At 40.7% G+C, this 27835-nt stretch overlaps 1 protein-coding gene across 1 annotated transcript in view; it reads right to left on the bottom strand.

Moving 5' to 3' along the window:
- KIF26A (kinesin family member 26A) overlaps positions 1 to 27835 on the bottom strand; it is a 236799-nt gene that overhangs the window by 18653 nt on the left and 190311 nt on the right. Inside the window, exons 6-11 of the mRNA XM_089522653.1 lie at positions 14557 to 14766; positions 8379 to 8472; positions 4722 to 4984; positions 4280 to 4463; positions 2777 to 2936; positions 1180 to 1342 (exon numbers count right to left, since the gene is read on the bottom strand). Of these exons, the coding sequence (XP_089378779.1) occupies positions 1180 to 1342; positions 2777 to 2936; positions 4280 to 4463; positions 4722 to 4984; positions 8379 to 8472; positions 14557 to 14766 (1074 nt within the window). The remainder of the gene's footprint in view (positions 1 to 1179; positions 1343 to 2776; positions 2937 to 4279; positions 4464 to 4721; positions 4985 to 8378; positions 8473 to 14556; positions 14767 to 27835) is intronic.

Below are 27835 nucleotides of genomic sequence, written 5' to 3'. Positions count from 1 at the left end.
TTTAAGAAGACATTTACAGAACAGAAGGGGCACATCTTCCAGTTAGACCAGGGGTGGACAAAGGGTGGCCCATCAGTTTCATGTAACCTCAGGATCCCACTTTGCTGGTCCCTGAGCCCTTCTACCCCTGAAAGCCATGAATCTCACAAGTTTTTAAAAAACTGCACATTTGGGGGTGATTTATACCCTTAAATCATGCTGAAAACCTCCAAATAAATGAAAATGTACAGAAATACCACCAACCAACCCACACAATAACCTCAGAACCCTACGCTATTCTTAAATGCCTCTGTTTTCCTCAGCACTCCCTCTCAATGGGATGTAATGTCACTATCAACAAGCTGAGAAGTGGAAAGTGGAAGCATTTGAACTTCCTGTGAGGGGAAGGCTGGCCCTGGCACCTCATGCAATTGCTCATCCTGATCTAGACATTGTTACATTCCACTTTTTGTGATCTCCACTCTATATGCCCAATTATCAGGGACTATGGAAGCTGCAGTCCAACAAAATCTGGAGCGCCACAGCATTCTCAAACCATTTTAGAAAGTTATGCTAACTACTGTCTCTGAGACAAACTTAAGCTGCAATGAAACAGAAAGCTCTCCAGAAAAGACCTTATTTAGTCTCAAAGGCTGATACAATTCTACTCTTCAACCAGTTACTTTATTGCCACATGTAATGGACAGTCAAAGTAGGGTTCCACAACATATTGTGCTTCTAAAAAGACATCATGCCTGTATTAGGCTTTGACTTAAGGCAGGCAAAAAAGATAAAATTAATGAAAGGAAGCTTGTGTCATTTGTTTCCATATAATCCCTTCTTTGAAGGAGTAAACTACAGGCATTATTTCCAGGTCAAGAACTAGCAACCCAAAGCTATTGTCAAAAATTGATTTGTTATTGTTGCTGTGTGGCTTCAAGTCATTTATGATTTACGGCAGCCCTAAAGTGGTTGAACCTATCATGGGATTTTCTGGGGCTGAGAGTGTGTGACTCACCCAAGGTCACCCAATGGGTTTCCATGGCTAAGAGGGGAATCAAACCCTGGTCTCCAGAGTCATAGTCCAATATTCAAACCACTACACCATGCTGGCTCTAAAAAATTCTATCACTCCCTGTTTTGGGGTTGAGACAATTCTTGATAAAATCAAATACTGTTTCATTGCTCTTGCATGCCAACCTTGGATTTCTTCTTCCTCATTCTGTGGATACGAGAGGCAAGCTGAATTGTCATGAGACTTTCTGCATAATTTGCTGGAGAATCCGATATGTGAGCTAGCATGGTTGTTCTACAGTTGATGTTCCCAAGTGATTCTCTCAGCAGCATTGTCAGTTTGTTGTCTCTATGGAACACAACAGAGGCACAAATGAGCTTCTGAAATATCTACAATTCCTTCTATAGTCCTTCAAGGCAAGCTACTTCTGTCTTAATGCAAGCCCCCACAGGAAAAACCTTGGGCTTCCATGAAATCAGGGGCTGATCTTTCAGGAAAAAGAATGCAATCCAGCCTGGATTCTACAGAAGAGATTTTAAGCAATTATTACAGTTATTCTTATATTAAGCAGGATGAGGAAACTGTGACCATTGGCATTTATTTATTAAAGAACAATGTTACACTACTCTTTATTACAAAACAAAACAAAACAAAGCAAAGCAGTTTAACAAAAATAAGAAAAATAAGAAAATCAATTAAATCAACTAGTAAAACAAAGTTCAAATAATAAAGTGTTTCATAATCATTATCAGGGATACCTTACAAGATTAGTTTACAATCAGGAAAACCCCTGGGCAAGCAAAGAAATCTTCAGTTGGTAGCATGGAAACTGAAAGCTGTGAGCCCATCTGCTGTCAGTGGGAGAAAGATTTTGTGCAAAATGAATCTCAGTACACTGAAGTATAATGAATTGGACTTCCACTCTGAGTGTATAAGCTGTGGCAGTCTATACTCTCAGATGAACTTATCATGAGAAGCTTGTAACTATATAAGAACCAAAGATTGGACAGGCCCCAATAAAATGTGAAGAAGAAATGTGCAGATGTTTTATTGGTAAAAAAAATAAATAAATCAGATTTTGGCCTATATTGCCCTCAAGGCCTCCTTCAGAGGCTATTTGAAATGTAACTTCAGAAACTTCTAAACGTGAAATCCTCACACCATTTACTGTAGAAAAAGAAACGACATGGCTCAGGTTTCTTCTGCACATTAAAACCTTATAGGCGTAAAGTAACACCTTCAACATGGTTTGGTAGTTAACTGGTAGTCAGTGCAGAGTTTACAAAACTTCATCAAATAAGATCTTTGAAAGTAGTCTATACTGTTGCAAGAGGCAAAGGAAGCAACTATGTGTCTCACTTGGGTGGAGCAAAATCTCTTCTGGTTGTTTAGAAAAGAAAGCAAGTTGAAACTGCAGAACATTCTATAGTGCCCCTCATTCAAGACACTGACATTGTCTATACTGGAGGTGGGCAACCTCAGAGGGCCCAAGGGCCATTCCTCACCATTCCTGATCTTTAGCTGGCATCAACAGCCCCTCCAAGAGGAAAAAGAATTGAGGATTTTTTTTAAAAAAAAACCTGAAGATTTTGATAAAACAAAATGCAGGCACTCAGGGGGATTCTGTGAAAAAATATCCCAAGTTTTGGGAGGAAATATATGGGGATGCTCTGAGGGCCATATGTGGCCCCAGGGCCACATGATTCCAACCCCTGGCCTATAGATTAGTATTCTGAAAAAGCAGTATGAACAGAACTGTGATTTCAACATTAATTTACTTACTTGTATGGGACATGCTTGGCACCATTGATTAAGGCCAGAATGACACTGCCTAAGGCAGACAGAGAAAGGCAAAGTGAACCCCCTCCATCTCGAATCTTGCTTAGCACCTTCTCACAGCTTCCCAGGTCAATGAGATGTAAACGGCTGCGTCCACCAGACACTGCAATGGGAAAAGTAACACAGGTTACTTACTGATCCAACTCTAACAGGATTTTCAGGAAGAATAAGGCTAGAGAAATTAAATGTGGATGGCTGCATAGAGGGATGCAAATATAAAAAAACATGACATTAACTAATCTTCAGATTAATAAGACAAAACCAAAAATCAAATGAGAATCACAAAGATCTTCCATATTCCCAAATATTCTAATTGTTTTCAAGCTGCAAGGGCCAATTTGAACTAACATGATGTAAGGGCAAGAGCTTGTTAACATACGTATATAAAACTTTATAAAAATCCAGCTCAACAGGGCCGTAAGGGCAACCTGCAATCCCATCCAATTTCCCCAGACACGACAGATCATGCACATGTTCCTTCTCCTGGAGGTGCATATTCTCTTCCATGATCTAGATCCCAATGAATGGGTGGGATAAATCTTCCCCTATAGATAACTTCTGACATACAGTACATGGAAATTCACCCCTCCATCCAGGGCCACCACTTGTTGTGCTTATCTATTTGTCCACACGCAAAGTTAGCATGAGACCAAGATGATGAAATTCAGTGTGATGAAGTGATTACAGTATTAACATTACAGATATGAGAGCTGGCCAGTGAAAAAACTGAATAAAAAAGAAAATGAGCTCATTTGAGATGTGGTGTTGGAAGAGAGTGCTGAGGATATCATGGACAGTCAAAAGGATAAACTAATGGGTCTTTGAAGAGATCAAGCCTGAAATATCTCTAGAAGCCAAGATGATCAAATTGAGGCTTTCATACTTTGGCCACATCATGACAAGTCACAACTCCTTAGAAAATACAATAATGCTGGGAAAGGTTGAAGGTAATAGAATGAGAGGAAGCCCTCATGCCACATGATTAGACTCAATTAGGGAGGTCAGAGGCATGAAGCTGCAAGACTTAAGCAAAGCAGTGGAAGACAAGGGGTCTTGGAGATACCTCATCCACAGTCACCATGGATTGAGGGCAACTCGAGGGCAGTTAACAAGAAGAAAGGGCTAGGCTAAAGCTCAGTTCCACAACCATCCAAAAATCACCCTAGGTCACCTTGGGCCATTCACCAAGCCTAACCTACCACACAGGGTTGTTGTAAGAATCAGGGTTGAAAATTGAATTTTTACAAACTGGACAGGTGGGGGATATTGGATGGGGGAGAGACCATCCATGAACCTTTGGAAGAACGGCAAGCTAATACATTTTGGGCTTCTGCAAAATGGAAGTTCAGAAAATTGTTTGGGATTTGCTTGAGATTCTCACTAATATTAAATGGCTCTTTTAAAGTCACCAAGAAAACAAAGGAAATCTGTGTCAGTTCAACGTACTTCCGCCTTTGCCACTCTTCTCCATGCGGTACTGATATACATGGAGGGTAAAGAACATGTGTGAATTCCTCCGGTCCTCTTCATCACACCCCGGTTTGCTAGTACTCCTGGCTGCCAGAGCTGCATCAAGGAAGAAGGCAGCTTTCTCTGCAGTCGGGGCCCTTAATTCACTTTGATTTTGAAGCTGGAATATAAACAAGGAAACAACCAATTAAAACAGGATGGATCATCCCTCTTCTCTGAACAGAGCAAGCCTCAAGGCTGCTGGTGGAAAAAAATTATGGCCACTCTGGGACTGGGGATTAAAAGTGAAAAAGCAATTAAAAATATATTTTTTTAAAATGCTTGTAATTGTTGTCAGATAAAAGATTTTTCTCAGAAAAAAAAATATCAGGAAAAAAGGAGAAAGCAAGACTTCCAAAGCTGCCCTAGGATCTTTTACCTGTGTTCCACATATCGGATCTTCTCGCAGATAAACTCCTGGAGACTGCCCATCTTGAAGACTGCCAGTGGCCACTTCAGCTAACAAATCCTGTAGATTTTCATCTTTGCCACTGATCTCCACAGCAGATACTCGAATCGAGAAACGAGTCCCAGTCTTCTCCTTGCGTTCGTTGATGAGTTTGAAAAGCCAAGAGATAGCACAGGGAACTATCCCGAGGCTCTGCGTGGAGCTATCTTTTCCAAACATTGTATATGATTTGCCTAGAAGGGAAGGCAGGGAGGGAGAGAAAATGTATTGGCTCATCAAGTAAACAGCAGGAGCTTGGGTGCCAGGTTGCCCCCTGACATGGAGGGTAATGCATAACATAGTGTTTCTTACTAGGGCAAAACATGCTAGAATGCTGTCCCATTAACCCTTTCTTATTGTCCTGGAAAATACTGGCTTTTCTTTTTCTCTATAGTATTATCATTAACATGAATACTATTAAAAATATTGGTATACTGGGTAAAGCTTTCCCAAGGCAGAGTAGAAGATGAAACAACAAAACACAAAATACGTTTTAGGAAAAGAGCACAATCTGCAACAGTGAAAAACACACACAGGATAACTCTAAAAGGATGTGGTAACTTAGTGGTTAAGACACCAATTCTGATGATCAGAAGATTGGAAAGTTGGTAGTTCAAGGCCCAAGTGCTGCATGATGGGATGAGCTCCTGTAACTAGTCCCAGCTTCTGCCAACCTAGCAGTTCGAAAGCATGCAAATGCAAATAAATAAATAGGTACCACTTCAATGGGAAGGTAACAGCATTTGGTGCAGTCACACTGGCCACATGACCACCAGACTTGTCTTTGAACAACACTGGCTCTTCAGCTTAGCAACAGAGATGAGCACCACCCCCAGTTAGTTATGACTTAACATTCATGTCAAGGGACTACCTTTATCTTTACCTTTAAAGCACATTAGTAATCTTATAGCCCTCCGATGCTGTTGGACTGCAACTCCCGGTAGACTTAGCTGGCATAGCCAATAGGGAGACGTGCTGGGTGCTTGCAGTCCAACAACATCTGGAAGGTCACACACAGTCTCTGTTATAAAAGATGGGATTATGTTTAGTTAAAAGTGAACCTGAACACCCAGGCTTTAAAAGCCCATTTAAAGCCCATGGTAGGGTATTTCATAAGGATGGAGTACCACAGAAAAGTACCCAGGAGCTCATCATCCAGCATCCCATGTGCAGAAAGAAACAAAAGAATTTCTTTCAAATAACTGAGGGCTCATCTACATTTGACAGAATACCCCCAGAGTATTCTGGCCCAGAATCCCCCTGAATCCCACTACTTACCTACTGCAGGTTTTTGGTGAGTCATGGGCAGTTGCCTTCCCATGCAGTTCCTGCAAGCCAGCTGCCACTGCCACTGTGGGCATGAGTTGCTCTGAGGTTAGAGCAAGGCCTTCTTCTAACTCAGAGTGACTTGTGTCCACAAAGTGACAGCAGGGATGCTTGCAGGGACCGCATAGGAAGGGAGCTGACTGTTGTCTCCATGTTTTGCTCCAAATTTTCTGGAAAACCTGGAGCAAAAAAATAAGTCTTTTAAATGCAGGGACCCAAATTGGGTCTGGGCATTGTGAAAACAACCAAGATGCCAGCCACAGATGCTGGCAAAACGTCAGGAAGAATCTGTTCTAGAACATGGCCACATAGCCCGAAAAATCCACAAAAAACTAACCTAGACCTGATTTGGAGGTTTAGGTCTATAGAATATAAACAGCACATACAGCATGCCCAGGGGGAATTCAGGGGATTATAAGTAATGCAGACAAGCCCAGAGATACTAAAAAGTTTACTTGTATATTTACTAGTGAAGGAAAAAGGGAACAGGCATGTTTGTGGGAGAGCTAAAGCTGTTTCCAGCACCAACCCAATATGTTCCATGCAACACATCCTATCAGAAGATCCTCCCTCATCTGCAGAGCATTTGATTAAAAAAAGTTGACACATCAAAGGGCAAGATGTACTCTTTCATGGGCACTTTTTCCTAAGGATGTAAAGAGTGTTTGGAAATTTCCTTGACAGGGAAAAGGTGTCTTGACATATGACCAAATTAAAAAAACAAACTACCAACTGCTTTGCCTGAGAGCAAAGATTATTTTTTTTTTGCATCTTCCAAAAAAAGGGAAAAAAAACCTCTTCAAAATTTCCATTTTAAAAGTTTTTTTAAAAAAATTAAAAATGCACAAAAATTCCACTAATCCACTGGAGAGAAAACTTTTTTGTATATGAACATGAAAGGTGTGAGGTTTTGCATCCCTGGTCTTCCCTCAGAAAAGAAAGACGGAAAGTTTGTGTAAGAGCCCAAACATCTGATAGCTTTTCAGTCAAGCCCGCTCAGCAGATATTTTGCTGATTGGAATGAAAAGAGTATGTATCTTTCAAGACGCCTGCTTAGATATCTCAAAGAACAGAGTATAACAAATCATAACTTTCTGCCAATTGTTGGCCCTATAAACTTAAAAGTGGGACAGAATGAAACAAGGCCAAATGGGTTTGGGTTAGGATGGCAGATCATGCATGACTTTCAAAGTTCTTTCAGGAAGGGCAGAAAGGAGAATGGGTTGAACTCCCCTCTTCACTCATTTTTTGTGTTGAAAACTTTGTGCTTTCTTTCTCTTGCTTCTGACGGATGAAAAAATGCCAGTGCCACCCCTGAGCCTGGCATATATAAGATGTCCTCATTCTAGAGCCTCATACGGAAATGGAAGGACACTGGATGCAAGGCAACCTTCTCAATGGCACCACTTTGGGGTATACCACCAGTTGAGGACATTGCCAGTGACAACTTTATGCCTTTGGAAGTTTCTACAGGCTTACCACGAACCTCTGTGTCAAATATGTCTTCCTCCTCTTGCCTATCAAGTTCTTCTACAGTGGTGGAGCATAGCTCCTGCCCCATGCTAAACCTCATCAATGGGAATGGGTAGGTTAAGGACTGCCTTCTAAAAGCTTGCAGCATTTTTATTCAGTTCTGAAGTCAGCTTTTATATATCTATCAACTCTAGTACCCACATTATTCCTTTGAATTTCACATGGTGTTCTCCATAAGTGGGAGATAAGCAATTCTCCATAAGCAAGTATCTTCTGGCTAGAAGCAATATTATACAGGGCCCTGGAAAGAACACCCTGTTCAAACATGGCCTTAGATTACAGTTAATAACATACACTTTAACAGTGAATGGAAGAGAACAGATGTAAAAAGTGGCTTTTACATCTTTCATTATTAATCCTCTGGTATTTACTCAATTAATTTCTCCAACTTGGCTAACATTTTTGCCCAGAGCCAATTAATTTCTCAAGGCCTTTTGGATCTTTTGAATTTTGTCACACCTGTCGCTACAAAAACCAGTTCCTGAAGACACTAATATATATCCAGAACTGCTTTTTACCTTCTTTCCTCAAATGGATTATTTAAAAAAAAACACACACACACACACAACTTAAGGTCCCACTGTTGAAATAAAGCAGGAGAAGTTTGCAAAGCTAATTAAAAAGAAATTCTAATCTATTCATATACTCCAGGTTTATTGTTCCAGGGGCTGACAGCATGTAATTACCAGGCTGACATAGTAATTAACTATAATGAATTTGGGAGCTCACCAAGCTTGACATGGCCAAAGCAAAAGATGCAACCATCTGCACCATTCACGACAGACTGGATTACTTCTGCTACCGTTCCAGAGCACACCTCAGCCTGGAAGAGAATTTGGAAAAGCAGTTACAGAGCATCTATCAGCATGCCTTTGACATGAGATAAAATTGTTCTGAACAAAATATTTTTGCACATTTCACAGCATTAGTCATATTATTCTAATGTCTATATTCCATTTCCCTCCCTCTAATAAAAGCTACTATATAAGCCCACAATAGTTTCCTATCCCATTATCCTGGCTCACGTAGAGTATCAATTTTATGACCATGGTAACAAAGGAAATGCTATCTGTCAAAGCATAGGACTAATATAATATCTCATACATGCTTTCCCAGTAATAGCGACAGATTCACTGCAAAGGAGTTTCCTTAGACATTGGTTCAGGAGAGGAGGATGAATTCAAGATTCCTGAATGAAAGCCTTTTGAAAGATCAGTATTTTACCTTGGCTATGAGAACCATATCATTTAAGAAAGAAAGAGGAGCATTTTGGACAATCTGCCCTGCCTCAGTCACATGTGCTTCCTCTCCTCACACTTTTATGTTTCAAGCAAGATCAAATTATAGGAAATAGGAGTGCAAGTTGTTTGCTGCTACTTTATCACTGCCTTTTGTGGTTTTCCCATTTCTACCCAGCTGTTATGTTTTCCTTAGCTGGTCAGAAAGTCCAGCTAATGTGTTTGGCCTTGAACAAGTAAAAGTCTCCAGTCTCTTAACCATGGCACAGGGTTCTACATTTTCATTTATTTCATTACCACATGCAAGAAAGAATCATTTGAGCAATTTCCTTCCTATTCTTAAGAATGTGAGAGTTTCTGCACAATTTCCAAATGACATTCATACTTCAGAACTTTGTTCAGGAAAATTCATCTGCAAATATACATACACATACAGTTTAACTGAACAGAAAACATGTTTTGGGTCAGAAAAAGTGTGTTTTGCAAAAACACTGGGGTTTTCCACAGAAAATGTATGTAGGAAAACTAAACATGGCCTTTCTCAGCAGGAATCCATGTGTTTGTAAAATGTGAGTAAAAACCTTTTTTCACAGAAATCAATGCATTTTCCATCAAATACATGCTTTTTGCCTACAAAGACCTTTCTGTGTAGGAAAAGCATGTCTATTTTTGAACAAAATATTTTTTACATATCCAGTTCCAAAGTGCACTGACTTGTGCAGCTTGTCTCCTTTTCCTCAGCAGAGTATCTTTAACACCACGGAATCCCTTTTCTCCTCAAGAATATGAATATCAATGAATATTTTTTCATAAATAATGACCACGGAGGATGTATATAAATTCAACCTAGGTAATGAGGAAATCTAAATGAATCCTGCCTTCTCATGATGTGGCCAACATATGACAGCCTCAATTTAGTCATCCTGGCTTTCAGGGAGAGTTCAGGCTTGATTTTTTTCTAGGATCCAACTGTTTGCCATTTTGGCCATCCACAGTATCCTCAGCACTCTTTTCCTCCACCACATGTCAAATGAGTTGATTTTCTTCCTACCTGCTTTCTTCACTGTCCTGCTTTCACATCTGTATATGGTAATGGTGAATACAATAGCTTGGATGAGTCTAACTTTAGTGTTCAACTACTGTATATATCTTTACACTTTAGGCGTTTGTTTAGTTCTTTCATAGCCGCCCTTACCATTCATAATCTTATTCTGATTTCTTGACTGCAGACTCCGTTCTGATGTTTAATTCAAGGTATGGAAATTCTATTAACTATTTTGATTTCCTCATTATCTAGGTTGAATTTATATACATCCTCCGTAAGCTTTTTATGATCTATAAAACACATGCTGATTTTTTTTCTGGAATTCTTTGGCTTAGTGCCTCTTCCATTCCTGAATCCCACTTGAACCTCTGGCAATTTCCCTTACCCTTTTCCTACTTCCTCCCACACCATTTCCAGCTATCCTTTTCTCATTAAACTTAACCATGGTTAAAAGTTGCACCCACTAAGACCTTATGGTTAATGCTAACCAGGTTCTCTCTTAAAACAGGATCTGAAAACAAGTCTGAATGTGTGCTTTCCAGTAATATGCTGAAATTAACCACAGTTACTAGAACATAAGCAAGTTCTTTCATAAGCAAAGTCTGTCAACCACTTTTCTGAGCCTGCATTTCAAATTCTGGTCTGTTCTTTTCTTGGATGGCTAGAGATATGACATGTTGCCAAATTGTTACAATTCTAAGGGCCAACGTGAGAGGGAAGCTGGTTAGGCTTGAGAAAGTTTCTATAAAGGCACATTCCAGAACCAGAAGACCTTCCAACTTTAGCTGCAATATTGTATTTTGGAATGCAGATGCTCATCATGCAGATACTTGTCATGTGCAGAGGAAAAAAATTCATACATTTGATGATATATATCAATGAATCAATTCTGAGCAGTTTTCATCACCACCAGGAACAGATTATTTGAAATGCTAATTAAAAAAAAAATATTTATGTTTCCCCGCCTCTCCCATTGGATTGAAGCAGGGTTACAAACTAGATAAAATCCAACATATACATAGAAATCTTTAAACAAGTTACTAACATTAAAATCTCAGCATATCAATAACAATTATCAGTTAAATTACCAGTTAACAATACAGTCGGGGAATAGAGCAGCATCTCTTTCAGGGAACATGTCAGTCAGTATATTATATCATATCATGGTAAGCTTGGTGGAAAAGCTTGGTTTTAATCACTTTCTTGAATGCCTGTAGTAAGGTCGCTAGGCAGATGTCCTCAGGAAGGCTATTCCACAAACTCGGAGCCCTTATAGAAAAGGCTCTTTGCAAAGTGAAGGCATATTGGGGATTCCTTGTTTCCACTAAATTTGTACCTGATGATCTGAGTCATCCGCGGGGCGGATTATGAAGGGAGAGGCAGTCCCTTAAGTAACTAATGAATCTTAATTGCCCAGTCAGGACCATGACAACCCTATCCTAGATCCTACACCATGTGGCTGGAACATAACACTCTACCTATATAGTGCTGAGCCCTTCACCTGTCCCAAAAGCAGGTGGGGGGGGTGGCTACTTATCAGTGTGAAGGAGGAGGAGGGAATCCAGAAAAGGAGGATGTGGCTGGCCTGGTTTGTAAGGTGAAAAAAATGAGGGTGCACTCCCAAGGGTCCTCATTTCTCTTCCCCTCAAAGCTGAGACCAGCCACATCTTCCTTCTCCCTCCCACCCCTCTTCCTCACTGGCAAACAGCAACAGCGCCCTCACCAGGACTTGACAGCTTTGGTGGGGAGGGTTGAAATGGGTTGCAAGGAGTTGAGAATAGCCTCCTGTGCCCCATCCAAAAAGAGATATAATGTGCATAAAACTGACACTTTGTGTGCTTGTATCCCTAAAAGAATTCCAGTCCTGGTTGGCTACAGAGGGATATCACACAATATATTGTTTCTGGGGAAATCCATTATCCTTCAACTCCTGTGAGAAATTGCAGCTCATCTCAGAGGGGAAAGGGCAGTCTGATAAGAGTGTCAGATGATGGCATCACCCCTACTAATGGGAAAAGACTAGCATTTTAATTTTGCAGATCTTGGCTGTACTACAACACTGGTCACCTATTGTACAGGTGTACTTGCAGATGATACGGGAACCGACCAGAACATTGGCAAAACACTTGTCCACAAGCAATCAGAAACACAGCAGGCACAATAAATGAGCAGACAGGGGGCATAGATACGGGAGGAATGGGGAAAAGGTCAGAGGGAAATATGGGCTGTTATCTGTGCTCAATTCTTTTTTCTTCTTCTTTTTTAAATGTCAGAAAACTAATATTCTGGAAATATTCTGCTTTAAAGCCAATCAAATACTCAAGTTGGTCTGATACTTAACATTGTGAAAGCCAGATTTGATTCCACGTGAGGTTTTGACCCAGATCTATGTTTAAATGAAATCAGAAATCCAATGTTTAATCTTTTTTATATATATATATTTTGGCAGTGTTTAAATCCCAAATTCAAGACTTTAATTCAGGCTTCTGATGGCTTCTTTTCCACTCTCTACTGCTGCTAAAAGGAACCTTCCTAATACACACTTGCAAAGCCAGATCTTATCAGAGGGAAGCAGGATTCTGGTTTACACGTAAGACTCAAAACATGACTTGCATTTTAGAGCTGTGCCTCTGGCACATATACATCAGACTCCCCATTCTCCCTTCACCCTTCCTCACTCTCCCTTCACCCTGAATTCCCTCCCTGAATTTCTTGTTCTAGTAAGCCAGAGATAAAGAAAGTATGGCCCGCAGGCCAACAACAAACCACAGGTTCGCAATTTGTGGACTCTCAAATCCCCCAGACACTACCCCCATTATATTTTTATTGTTAATTCACAAAAATCACCAAAAAATGATTTTAAAAACCCACAAAACATGGCTGTTTTGGCCAGTATCCCCAAGATCCCCAAGTAACATAAAAAACTACCACCACCACCACCACCCACCCCCCGCCAAAAAATAGCCAGAGGATCAGCCAAGAATGAATCTAGAAGGACATAATATCACTTCTAGTTGCGTCAAACCAGCATGTGCAGCCTCCTAAGGCATGTGGGGGTGAAGAATATCTCCCTCGAACCTTCCACCCCTGAGTTAAACTACAGTTTGTCCTAACAAAATAATAGCCTGCCTAATAGCTGTGAGGATAAGCTGGGGGAAAGAAGAGCCAAAAACATTTCCTTGTACTCACTGTAGGAAATGCAAGTTATAAAATAACATAAATAAATAAGAAACTAACTTGTTAGGTAGTCTTACCTAAGAAAATCATATCCATCTATCCATTCATCGCTTTATCTACAGTATATAGTCATATTTAAGTCTAGAAATTTTAGTCAAAAAATTGACCCAAAAAACCTTAGTCAACATCAATGTAAGTACTGTACTTTAACTCTTATTTTTTAAAAAGGAACCATTCCCTGGTGAAAGGCAAGAGTGCAATCTGTCCTCAAAGCACTGACCCTCCTGTACTCTCTCACCCATCCAGCCTTTAGTGTGAACATGAACAGTAATGACTGCTGGAATTCTGTAAGTTTCTTGGCATTCTTTTCCTTTCCTTCTTCCTTTAGATCCTTTGTTACATGTTCCTAGATTTTAACCTCAACTTAACCTCGGGTCGTATCAAAATCCATCATTTTGGCCCCAAAATATGCCCTCAACTTTAACATGAGGTCAGCTTATAGTTGAGTATATAGAGTATATACTGCTTTTCTTACAGGCTAGGACTCAAGCCAGAAAGCAGAATACAACAAAACACATATAGTTTTTAAAAACATATAAATTCAGGACTCAAGACAGTTTACAAAAATACAGAATTCAATAAAATGCATATCGTTTTTTCAAAAATACAAAATCAAGATTTAAACATTATTAAGTGATAACAGAGTTTAAAATAAATTGAAATATTACTTTAAAACATATTATAAAGAGTACAATGCAAAAAAAAGCTGTTTTGTTAAAATCAATTTCCAAAAGCTTGCTGGAAAAGAAAGGTCTGAACCTGTTGCCGAAAGGAAAACAAAAAAGGAGCAATTCTAACATCTGCACCCTATGAAATTCATGAGGCCACCATAAGTCGACATGTGACTTGAAGGCACATACGTTAATGATAAGCAACTGCTTTTCAGGAAGACTAGTCTACCATTACTGATCTTCCTGAAAAGGCATGGCTGTATTCTTTGGAACACAGTATGAAAACCACAGCTCAATTCTGTCCTTATTCAGTTTGGCACTAGAAGCTGTCACAGATAATGAGATACCTATAAAAGCTCTAGCAAAACTGAGGCTTAAGAGGAACACATCATTTTGAAAGGTGCAGCAGTGAGTCACAAGTTATGTGTGTATCTGTTGCTTTAAATAGCATACGGAAGTACAGGGTGAATGCATTCACTCAGTAGAATTATCTCCATAGATATTGCTTCTTAATTTCACATCTGGGCTAAATTAAAACAGCGTGAGACCTTGCGAACTGTCTATTAATTAGCATGCCTTCCCAGTAATTAAACCAACTAATTCAAAGGAGAGGGGGGGGTGGAATTCCTCTAAAAGCTGCAAAGAATTCTCTTGCTGGATTTAAAATGCCATGGCAGCAGCCCAAACTATTAGCATTATATACTTGGCTCTAGTACCTGAGAAGCATCCTGGGGGAATATCGCATCAAAGGCAAACATCTTTGGGACAGCCACAGCTCCTCTTCGGTGACCTGCATTGGAAAGACCACTTGTAGATGGGTCGTAAAGTGTAATCTGCTTTTTTCGTGGATCCACCTTTAAAAAAGACATGGATTCTGACGTGTCATGTGTTCCTTCTGATGGGCAGATTCTCACCATTACTTTTACCTGTGAGTCATTATATAAAAAAAGAAAAGAGAAGAAAAAAGGCTATTTAGTCTTTAATGTCAAGTGAAATCTGGATCTTGTATCTCTCTCACGCCTTCTTCTTAAGTGCTTAAAAAAAACCTTAAAGAATCCACAACACACACAGATACATGTACAATTTGCTTTATTTCTCAGACATTTCATCTCCTACATAGAATTTGCCTTATAGTTAGTCTGATCATTGTTCTATGCATTGTTGCCACTGACTGGCAATGTCTCTCCAAGAGAGAGATCTTTCACAGCCCTATCTGGAAATACCTGGGGACCGAATTTAAGACTTTTGCACATGGTAATCTAACAGACTTTTTTCTACCTAAGACAATGGTGGGGAAACTTCTTCCAGCCCATGTACCAAACTCAGTTTCAGGATGTTCTTGGGGCATGACATTCCATTGGGGCACCCCCTGAGAGATGGCCATCCAGCCTCTGTTTAAAGACCTCCAAAGAAGGAGAGTCTACCACACTCCAAGAGAGTGTGTTCCACTGTCAAACAGCTCTATCAGGAAGTTCCTCCTAATGTTGAGGAGGAATCTCTTTTCCCATAGATTGCATCCATTGGTCCGTGTTCTATTATCTGGAGCAGCAGAAAACAAGCTTGCTCCATCTTCAATGTGACACCCCTTCAAATACTTAAACAGGGCTATCATATCACCTCTTAACCATCTTTTCTCCAGGCTAAACAACATACTCAGCTCCCTAAGTCTCTTCTCATATAAGGCATGGTTTCCAGACTGTTCACCATTTTGATCGCCCTCCTCTGGACACGCTCCAACTGGTCAACATCCTTTTTGAATTGTGGTGCCCAGAACTGGGCATAGTATTCCAGATGAGACTTGACCAAAGAAAAATAGATCTAGACACCATACTTCTATTGATGCAGCCTAGAATCCATTGGTCTTTTTAGCTGCTGCATCACACTGTTGACTCATGTTCAATTTCTGGTCTACTAGGACTCCTAGATCCATTTCACATGTAGTCTTGTTAAGTCAAGTGTCCCCCATCCTATATCTATGCATTTCATTTTTTCTACCTAAGTGCTGTACCTTACATTTCTCTGTGTTGAAATTAATTTTGTTAGTTTTGGCCCAGCTTTTTAATCTATTAAAATCATTTTGAATTCTGATCCTGTCATCTGGGGTATTAGCTACTCCTCCTAATTTGATGTCATCTGTAAATTTGATAAGCATGCCCTCTATTCTTTCATCCAAGTAATTGATAAAGACGTTGAATAGCACTGGGCCCAGGACAGAGCCCTGTGGGACCCCACTGGTCACTTCTCTCCAGGATGAAAAGGAGCCATTGTTGAGCACCCTTTGGGTTCCGCCAGCAACCAATTACAGCGCGGGCACGCCACACGCAGCCTTGAGCATACGCGCTCAAGCCACGGGGGGCACGCGGGGCGGAAGGGGCAGCGTGTCCCATTCAATTGAATGGGCGCGTGCGCCCATTGCGCCCCACGCGCTCCCGCGCCACTGCACACGAGCTCCATTGTTTCCAATGGGGCTCGAGCATAGGCGGAATTCGCCTTACGTGGCGGGATCCGGAACGGATCCCCCGCGTAAGGCGAGGACGGACTGTACAAATCCATGTAACAGTTACCTTGTGTAACCCACATTTTACAAGCTTGTTTGCAAGAATGTCATGGGAAACCTTGTCAAAGGCCTTGCTGAAATCAAGATATACTATATCCACAGCATTCCCTTCATCTACCAAGCTGATAATTTTATCAAAAAAGGAGATCAGTTTTGTCTGGCATGACTTGTTTCTCTGAAACCCATGTTGACTTTGTGTGATTATGGAATTGCCTTCTAGATGTTCACAGACTCTCTGTTTAATGATTTGCTCCAGAATGTTCCTGGTATTAATGTCAGACAAACTGGATGATAATTGTTGGGATCCTTTTTTTTTTTTGCCTTTTTGAAGATGGGGACAACGTTTGCCCTCCTCCAGTCTGTTAGGATTTTTCCTGTTCTCCAGAAGTTCTCAAAAATTATTGCCAATGGCTCTGAGATTACAGTCGCCAGTTCTTTTAAAACCCTTGGATTTAGATCATCTGGTCCTGGAGACTTAAATTCATTTAGATTAACCAGGCATTCCTGTACTTCCTCTTTACTTATTCTGTGCTGCATTTCTCCTATTCTGTCCTCTGCTCCATTTTCCTCAGGTTGAGCATCCTTTTCCTTTTGTGAGAAAACTGAGGCAAAGAAGGTGTTGAGCAGGTCTGCCTTTTCTCTGTTCCCTGTTAGCATTTCGCCATCTTCTCCACACAGTGGTCCTACCATTTCCTTCTTCTTCCTTTTGCTATGGACATATGCAAAAAAGGCCCTTTTTATTGTTCTTAACATCTATAGCAAACCTGAGCTCATTCTATGCTTTTTCTTTTCTCACTTTACCCCTACGTGTGCTAGCTATTTCTTAGAATTCTTCCTTGGTGATTTCCCCCTTTTTCCATTTCTCATACATGTCCTGTTTAAAACTTAGCTTAGTTGAAAATTTCTTAGTCATCAAGATGGGCAAATGGCAAAAAGTGGGTTTTAAAACCCCCAGTGTATTTTACTTTTATCGATAATAACTAAGCCTTGTGAGAGAAAGTTCAAACTTCTAGAATAGGGCGGGGAGAAGAGAAGCTGGAAAACCACCTGGTTATAATGTCACAAGGAAGGGGGTCTGGCTGTCTGAGGACTACAAAGGGACAGGCTGAGACTTCAGGAGGACCAAATTCAGCCCAAGGCCAGAGGTTCCTCATTCCTGCACTAAGGTATGCATAAACTCTTGTGTCAGATGGGGAACTGTAAGATGTATGCATGCTAACTCTACAAGTGGTTGGAAAACAGCAACCATGGGAGCAAGATTGCTGAAGACTGGAAAAAGCCTTAGACCTCAACTCTTTTAGAATCTGGGAACTTCCTTTTTCTCCCCTTCAACCCATCAGCCCAGCTGAGTTACAGAGAGAAAGAGGGTGGTACTCCACTGACTTCAGGGGCTAAACAGAGAGCAGATGAAGGTTGCATCCATCCTCAATGCTGCAGGTGGTGCACCTTTGCATTAAAGAAACAGAATGTAGCACAGGTTCATACATACACATCCATTACTTGAAGGGGGTATCCATAAGGACTTTCATGAATCACAGAATCCTAGAGTTGGAAGGGACCACAAGGACCAGAGTTGGAAGAGACCACAACTCCTGTCATGCAGGAACACACAACCAAAGCACTCCCAACAGATGGTCATCCAGCATCTGTTTAAAAACCTCCAAAGGAGGAGACTCCACCACACTTTGAATGAATGGGACAAGAGAGAAAAACCAGGAAAATATTCGTAACACTTCAAAACACTTTCAAGTTTCATCATGCATTCAACCACCAGTCAGATGTTGACTGCTATAGGCACAAAACACATCAGAAAGATACCTTTTATCAAATGAGACCATGGACCTGTGGTCATCAGTAACCCCCAGAATAGATATGGCACAGAACCTATCAAGGCCCACACCACAAGTGAGGTTCAGAATTTATCAGATGCTGCCAAGCTCTCCGCCAGTGCCACAATTGCTGCCAAAACTAATCTTCTCTGTCAAAAAATGTATAAAGAAGAGGAAACCACTTCAAAAAATCCATTGGATTATAAGGAACTAAGAAGCACTCACACATCTCCAAACATATCAGCATTCTAGTTATCTGTTTGTTTATTTAATTTATAACCCACCTCTCTCCTTGGATAGGGCTCAAGAAACCTATGGTAACAGAAGGTGGCCAGCGTGCCTTCCTATACCATACAGTCCAGACAGTGTCTCTTTCCTTTCTAGAAGGGAAAGCCCAAAACATCACGGTCGGGGTGGTAAAGTGTTGACAACAAAAGCAAATGGAAACAGTCAAGGCCACAGAAACAGGTTTCAGGTTTCATATGACCCATGGGTTGCACACCACCTGATCTAAAGTGACTGGAAGCAGCTCCTCAGCGTTTCAGATAGAAATCTTTTCCAATCCTACTTAGAGATGCCAGGTGTTGAGGCTGGGACCTTCTGTATGAGAACCATGTTTTCCACACTAAGGTAAGGTATAGCCTTTCCCTTCAAGAAGTGACAGAAATATCGCATGTGCTCACATCCCCAACACACATTTCCTAGCAATAAAATGTACTAGAGCATCCTCATCTCTGTTGAAAGCCTCAGCCTCAGATTGGATCAACACAAATGTGTTCAAGATCAGTGTATTTGCACATACAAAAAGAGAACTGGATCAAAAGAAGGACCAATGCTGTATGTGATACCATACCCAAATAAAATTGCATCTCAGGTAATGTTTTTTGACATGTCATACATCTGTCTCCCGAAGAAAAAAGAGGTTAAATATCTATGGAAGCTTTTCTTACTAGAAATACTTTGCTGCTAGAAATATAGCATACTTCAAACACAGTATCTTTAGAAAGTGGTTGTCTTATTTTAGTGCTCATTTCTCTCCTTCCTCCATCTTGCCCACCACTACCTCTGCTGATATGAATATGAAAAGACAGTCTTAGAAAATAAGCAAACCTTAAAATAAAAGAAGCAGTTGCTTCAAAAGGGAAAAAGTGAATTGTAGGTGACATTTTCAAGGCCGCCTTCCCATAAAAGCTGCACAAAGCTACTACCAGTGTATGCTAGAGAGCTTCTTCCGACCTTGACATATTGCCTAAGGGGCGAGAAAACAATCTTCTCTGTGGAAAAATATACAAAGAAGAGAAAGCCACTTCAAAAATGCATTGGATTATAAGGAATTAAGAAGCACTCGCATGTCTCCAAACATATCAGTAAATCGTATTTTCCTATCTAATTCTACAGTGTTCAGTGTCCTAAATTTAAAGCAGATTAAAAGAAAACAAGGTGGCTGTGAGTGCCATGGTACCCAGATACTCTTCTGTGGTGGTCATTAAGATCCTCCTGGTTTTATTTTTATGTTTAATTAGGTTGGATGTCTTAAATGTTAAGCATTATCAGCTGTCTGTCATCTTGATTCCTCCTATCTCCATGCTCAAATTCTTGGGCAAATTGTCTTTTATTACCAGCTAATATGATAATTATTTTTGTTGTATGCCTTCAAATCATTTCTGACTTATGGCGACCCTAAAGCAAAACTATCACAGGGTTTTCTGAATCTGAGAGTATTTGACTCACCTAAGGTCACCCAGTGGGTTTTCATAGCTGAGCAGGGAATCGAACCCTGATCTCCAGAGTCCTACACTTATGATCAAACCAGTACACCACATTGTCTCTCATGATTATGATCAATTCATTTATATTCTGTCTTTTCTTCAAACTGGCACTCAAAGCAACTTACAAAAATTTAAGCAAATTTCCTTTCTGGGGTGTTTTGTGACTGGCTCCAACACCACACCAACCATCGTGAATGGGCAACCTTACCATAGTAGCCATTTTGTAATGCATCTCTGATACCTTTTCAAAGTTATAAATGGTCTGTGCCCAACAGAGGTTTAGCATTCTCTTGCCCTTCACATCCCATTCTTAATTATCAAAGTATATACCAAAGTATATAAGGTTACTATAAGATATACTGGGGGTTGTGTGTGTGTTGTCTGTCTTCAAGTCATTTCCAACTTATAGCGACCCTAAGGCAAACTTATCACAGGGTTTTCTTGGCAAAATTTCTTCAGATGAGGTTTGTCATTGCCATCCTTTCAGGCTGAGAGAGTGTGATTTCCCAAGATCACTCTGTGGATTTTCATGGCCAAGGGAGGATTCGAATCCTGGTCTCCAGAGCTGTAGTCCAACGCTAAAACCACTATGCCATGCCGGCTCTCAATGCTGAGCTGCCATGAACTATTAGATTCACCTTTACTCTTAATTCTTTATTCAGCTCATATCAAAATCCCTCTGTTCTCTTTTCCTAACTCACATCTCCAAAACGCAGTCCCTATTTGCCTCATAAACCATTCCAAATTGCAACTTCCCCTCTTTTCCTGTGAATCTCCATCCTTACACTAATATTCATTTTACATATGTAAAATGTCCACACCCACACAACACTGTAGCTACTTACCACATAAACACTCTCCATAAGGATATAAATCCATGTTATGTTGCATCATGTCTTCAGCTACATCAGAAGAGCCCCCTGGTTACAAAGTATCACCTAAAGCTTATCAGTTCTGTGTTTTGTCACAGATAAGCATAATCAAAGAAGCCAAATGAGTACAAAAGATAGCATGTTCCATGTTTTTTGGGGAGAGCTGAAATAAACACATTGTCTCAATTTCCTGCGGTGCCCTATGGCTCTTTGAAGGGAGATGTGAAGTCATAAACTGGGGCCAGATTAAAGCAGGTAAGTCTGGGAAGAAAAGCAAGAGAAGGACATCTCAAGAGGGAAAACAATTTCTTTAAAACTCTACAGGCCAATAAGTCATTGTAGTGACTACAGCCTCTCAATCATAATCCATTCCCCTAGGGAGGAACATGCCTCTCCAGAGATCTCAACAAGACCAGTCACCAAGGACAAGACCAGAGCATTTAAGGCTGCTGTCACCTACACAGGCAGAGTAAAGAAAATCAAACACACAGTGGCAAAGTCAGCACCACAAAGCTAACAATTTTGAGGAGTACAAATAGGTTGTGTTGTATTTCCACCACTGAGTTTGTAATTCATTGCATCTTCTCCACCCACCTCCACACTCTTCTCAGAAGCACAAAATCTCTGTTATGCACAGTGATGACTGACCAAATTTCAAGGAATGAAAACACCAGATCTGCCATGGCTTCAAGTGTTGTTATTAATTCAGTAATACTAAAGTGTGCATGACATATATTGTAAGTCGCTTTGTGACCTGGACTGAGAAAAAGGTGGAATAGAAGAAAGAAGGAGGAAGAGGCAGTGGCATCACTAGGGGTACAGAGGGTGCGGACCACATTGGGTGACACCTCAGAGAAGGAGTGACACCCAGTAGATCCTTCCTCCCACTGCACAGTGTGTGTGCTGCTGCCAGGGCCTACCACTTCTTGGTTGCCATGGCTCTTGAGGCCTGCACCGCCTTCCCCCTTGGTTTACTTAACTGAGCCAGCCAAGGCGCCAGAGAAGGAGGGATGAGTATGTATGCATCACTCCCATCTTTCTTGGTGCCTCATTTGCCCAACCACCCACCTCCTCAGCAGCCTGGGTAGATATTTGGGCAGGTTGTGCCCTCCATCAGCCCCAGGTGACACCAACACTAAGGACGACACTGGGAAGAGGAAGAACATCAAATGAGTGAATGCTGAGGACTACTGAGAGATAGGATAGGAAGCTAGTTCATGTGGTATTGCAGCCATCTTCCACAAGTTACTGCAACATATTTGCATGCAAACCACTCTTGGATTTTTCTCATATTTCCTCAATAGCTATTTAATGACCATAAAACATTGCTGTCACTCTAAAGCAGCTCCCACATGTTTGACAGAGTGCCACCTATGGCCACCCCAAAGGAAGTGTCAAGACAAAGTTGACATTTTCAACTTATGGCGACCCTGTGATCAGTTTTTCTTGGGGAAATTTATTCAGAGCTCTGACCTTGGATGTTGTGTTGAGTTATATGTCTAACCAATCAACGCATATCCAACCACAGAAATAAACAAAAATGAACTTTATTGTGGAAGGAACAGTATCTACAAAGATAAAGAATGGAAGGATGAGTAATGAGATAAGTTTAAAAAAAAGAAAAAGAAGAAGAGATGTGTGGATAAGGCCCTTCAGACAGCAGAAAACTAAGCTGAGGAGAACAAAACCAGAGTGAGAAGACTGGTAAAAGACAACCAATTATACAGAAACACAAAGAGTTAGGCCTGATTTATGATTACAGTCATCCCTCTGTTTGTGCGGACTTCTAATCCGTGTTCCTAAATTACACATGAGGAGCAAATGGAAGGATGTGCCACCATTCAAGCCAATTGGGCTTGAATGTTGTCAGATTTCCGTTTTCATGGGGGTGTCCGGAACAGATCCCCCCCCAAAAAACAGAGGGGCGACTTTACACTTGTAGGGCCTAAATACCCCAAAAGCACCAGATCCTCTCCAGTCTTGGAGGCTAATCGGGGCACCCTGGTTAGTTCTTGGATGGGAGACTGCCAACAAATATCAGGGGTTGTAGGCTATACTTCAGAAGAAGGAGTATTCCTTGTCTAAGAAAATTCTATAAAATTCATAAAGTCACCATAGGTTGACAGGCAACTTGAAAGTGTGTATGCGCACACACACACACACACGCACACACATATAATTACACTTTGGACAACAGATCATTACAGGAATACCCTGTTGGAGCAGAACATTCTGCACCTGATATCATTTCACTCCATTTCTCAGTTACAGAACCATAGAACTGGAAGTGACCCTAAGGGTCATCTAGTCTAATCCCCGGGTGGTAAATGAATTAGTGCAGGAATTGTTCTTTTTCAACTGAACTGAATGTATTTTCACTTTCTATGCTTCGTCACTCTAAAGCAGCTCTGTCCCAAATTCTTAAAGGGTTATGTATTTCTAAAAAATTAAATAAATACATACATACACCCATCTGTGCATTGGATGAATACTGAAGTCTGAAGAGAAACATATGGTCACATTTTTCCATCATACTTCAATGTTCTTTGGGTTTCGTTTCCTCACCGCCCCCTCCCCCCCCGCCCCCCAACCTTCAATTGTAAATTGCTCACATCACATATGCTTTCTGGCTTAGCGCTTCAATCTTCACCAAGACAAAAAAGGACAACCAAGTCAGAAGACTGTTATGTTAGCTTTCAGCATAAAATGTTCAGGCTGTTCCGAGTACACCACAATAGTAAAAGCAGTACATGCAGACAACGAACACAGTAGAGCCAAAGTCAATAACAAATCAATAAAATTCAACAGAATGGATAAAAGCATAATTAAAACCATTTGAAATGTCGAGATGCTACATGAATATAAAAAGTCTTTAGGTGGAAGCCAGCATCAGCTGAACAAACCTCTACTTGCTCAACAAATCTCCTCCCCACCAAGGCATTATACCTAGCATTCCCCACAAAATATGCTCTGGATGGTTACCTTCAGGAAAAGGGATGAAGGTATGCAGGAAAGCAATAATAAGGACAGGGGTCGTCCTCAAATTCCCTACTATTCTGATGGAAGCTATTCAGATGATGAAAATAATAAACTGGATATTGATACCAACTTTTGCATAGCACTAAAATTACATATAAATTACTATTAGATAAGCTTCCATGGGGAGGCAATTCTAAACAGTCATGCATCAGTAAACAAAGTCTCTGACAATGAAGTTCATGTTTACAACTTTTTTAAAATCCCTGCCCTCCCCTTCATTTTCTTCCTCATCTGCTGTCTAGCTGCAAGTTTTTATCAACATCAGCATTGGGAAGATGGAGAGGGATGGCTGGAGAAACACAGACTTTCAGTACCAAGTTAATAATAATAATAATAATAATAATAATAATAATAAATTTTATTTGTATACCGTTTTTCCATAGATCAAAATGGTTTACAGACTATTAAAACTATTACACATAAAAATGTCAGGGATGATGGGAGTTGTAGCTCTTCACCTCTGGCTCGAACTCACCACCTTGTTACGCACCGGCGCTGACCAGTTTTGGCCAGTGGTTAAAGCTTTGCTCTAAAGCAGCAGAGTTACAGAGAATAGGCTGAAGACCCTGACAAACTCTCCAAGCCTTCTCACTCTTGCTTCCACAGAAGTCTTCCCACTTCTTCAGGATCCAGCTGGCTCTTGACTCAAGACACCAGACAACTCAGTAGTCTTATATAAAAGATCTACTTTATTCTACTATATACAGCTCCAAAACTATCCAACACAACAACAATACTCCACAACTATCCACTACTACCCACAAAATACATTGGGATTCATAGCCATTATTATAGTCATTGGAAAACACCACCCACTCTTGTCAGTTTTCACCCAGTGGGCGTGTACATCCACTTTCATTGGTTCTCTTGGTTCATCCCATGATTAATGATTTCATCATTTCACCTTGTCCACTTTAACAATTCTCAGGTGTGTTCAATTACCCACTTTGCATTTCTGTCCTTGGCATTTAGGACTTGTTAATTACATTACCTTTTACACCTGTGTGGCTCCTAATTGCTTTTGCTGAGTCATCCTGACTCTCACATACATGTTTTATTTCATTCACTGTATATCCCATGTTGCTTTTTCCTTAACAAAAAATAGATAAAATCCAGTAATACAATTATACAGAACACAATCATTCACAGGGTAAGGCAGAGAATTGATGGCATCAAGAACACTCAACTTCATTCTTCGGGTGGGGAAGGCTTGACAAAAGAGGAAGGTTTTAAGCCTCTTTTTAAATATTTCTAGGGGGGTCATAAGATGGAGCTCCTCGGGAAGACTATTCCAGATCTGCGGGGCCGCTACTGAAAAGGCCATCTGGGATGTGGAAACATATTTGGAAGATGGAGTTTCCAACAGATTCTTCCTGGATGTTCTGAGTGTGTGGGGCGGATTATAATTTGCAAAAGTAGGCTGGTACAGACGGCCCTAAAGGCATTCTTCCAGCTCAAAAAGAAGTGGTAAAATGCCGCTCCTTTTGGGGGTGGCAAAAAACAGCTCTTTCTGTTGCGGTGGTGGCTCTTCTGTGTTTCTGCGGCATGTGGTGTCTAAACACCACGCTGCTGGGGTGCCGCAACACTGCCCACCTGACTGGGCAGGCAGCATGACTCCAGCTTGGGGATGGCATCAGGGCATGCATCATCTAAATGCCATGTCCCCCACACTGCCCCCAAGCCAGCGATTACTGTTTCGTCCCAGTATGTTTATAGGAAACAAGTGAATAAAGATTGAACTGGGTGGAAAATGGGACTATACTGTAGCTCATCCTACTGTAGATGTGTGAGCCAGGTATGGTAAACAGCAGCTGCCTCCACAATCCCTTACTGAACATATGTGAACAGCGAAAAGAGAGGAGGGGGAGCAGAGTTGCTTCATTTACCGATCCAGAGCAGTCCTGAGGCCACGGACAGACCAACACTCACTCTTATCACCTACCCCAGCATATAAAAAACCCTAACACAGATATATAAATTTTGCTGCCAAAACTGAATTCTAAGAAAAGTGGGTGCTGGTGAAAGAAAATGTCATCCCTTGATACATTTTGGAAGAAGCTTTCCAGTGGTCTCTAAGGTTCAAAACATTTTTGCTTCCTTGTGCAAGGCTACCCTAACCTGGCTGTTTCATTTCAAGTGTATATTATTAGTTCCGAATAAAGTTTGCTGAAAATTGTGGAATTGCTCTTATTTGCTGTTGTGTACTAATCTATTCCTATTCTTTTCCTGCTATTTCTGCCTCTGGTACCAGATTTTCTGTTAAGGAAATAAAGCTTAAGAATACATCTACTTTGTTAACTGAGGATGGATATGGGAAGTCATGAACAATATGATTCTTTCTTTTATCACTACCACCTATTTTGAGATGGTAGAGCAGCCAGAAGAGCCTCAAATATTCACTGTAGACTCAAATGGCAGAAGGCAATGCCTGCCTGCATCATGTGCAACAAGATGTCACACAGCCATTCAGTTGCACAGTGTGGTAGGCTACACATATGACAAATGGAGATGACTCCAGGTCCAAGGCAGGCAGTAAAAATAGGAGGTTTACTAAACTCTTGGTGGGCTGTCAGGCATGACTGTTGGACTATGATGAATATTTAGCCAGGTTATGTAAGCCTGCCTTGATAAGCCTAAAAGCATTTATTCACATCCATCACTCAACAACCTTGCATTCCCTGCTGTCAAAACGAAACTTAAAGGGAGGGGTTTAGCTACACTGGGATGGGAGAATGAGGGCACTGTTTTGCCAAATAAGAATTCTGCCCCCCCCCCCCATGAAATTTTCCTTCACTCCTAAATTTTAGCATTGAAGTAATTTAAAATTTCAGTTGAACATTTTAAAATACAGTTTAAGCTATCAAAGAAATAATAATAATAATAATAATAATAATTTATATTTTCCCGCCTCTCCCAGTTGGATCGAGGTGGGATCACAACCTAGTTTAAAATACAATCCAAAATAAAACACAGCAATTCAATAAAAACGGTAGGCACATAACAATTAGCAATTACAAACTGAATATCACAAAGCGACGTTGGAATAAGGAGTAAGGATGTAATCCTATTCAGGAGGTGGATCGGTGTCATACATAAAATTGGGTGGGTATGCTCACCGGAAGAGCTCCGTCTTAACTGCCCTCCTGAAGTTTTCCAGGGAGGTAGTAAGACGGATCTCTTCCGGGAGGCTGTTCCACAATCTTGGAGCATCTACCATGAAGGCTCTCTGGGAAATTGAAGCATATTTAGTTGTTGTTACTGCCAACAGGTTCTTCCCCTTTGTTCTAAGATAAAGTTCCTGAAGGAATATGAATGCCGCAAATCTAAGACTTCTGGATTTGAATGATTTTCAATATTTCACTCTCTGCAGTGCAAGAAATTTGAAACATGAAGAAAAATATCATTTGGGTGGACAAAATTCTTATGGAGGGGACAGTGGCCTCATTCTGCCCCCCATAGCTGTATGTATAAGCATTTGCGGATAAGCACATACTTTGTACTAGCAGTTAGCCATTGCTACTGCTGCTTATTTTTATTTGCAAAGCATTAGATCTATTTATGTCATTGTACATCAATATATTAATATGACTAACTGATTGCTCGAATATTGTTAAGATCATCCGCTGTGGGATTTTTTATGATGTGCAGAGTATAAAAATAAATAAATAAATTCTTTATTCTAGTTTGCTCTATGAAAACAGAACATTATAACAGAAAAACCTCTCAACTAGTTATCCGTTTGGGCTGCAACATCGTTAACTTGTCTATTTAGAAACCAAACTGGAAGGTTTCCGCTACAACCAAGTTTTAATTCCTGTAAATTATCCTAAAACAAACGCATGCACAGCAGCCCCCCCATGCATCCTCATAAGAATGGATGCTTGTCTTTATTCATGAGGCCGTCTGTATTATGCAAATCACACAACTAT

This window comes from Sceloporus occidentalis, unplaced genomic scaffold (genome assembly GCF_023333645.1).
Source record: "Sceloporus occidentalis isolate IW3139 unplaced genomic scaffold, rSceOcc1.0.p SCAF_4, whole genome shotgun sequence".
NCBI classification, from domain to species: domain Eukaryota; kingdom Metazoa; phylum Chordata; class Lepidosauria; order Squamata; family Phrynosomatidae; genus Sceloporus; species Sceloporus occidentalis.
Note: the sequence above shows the minus strand (reverse complement) of the source record. Positions and strands in the feature narration are given on the sequence as shown.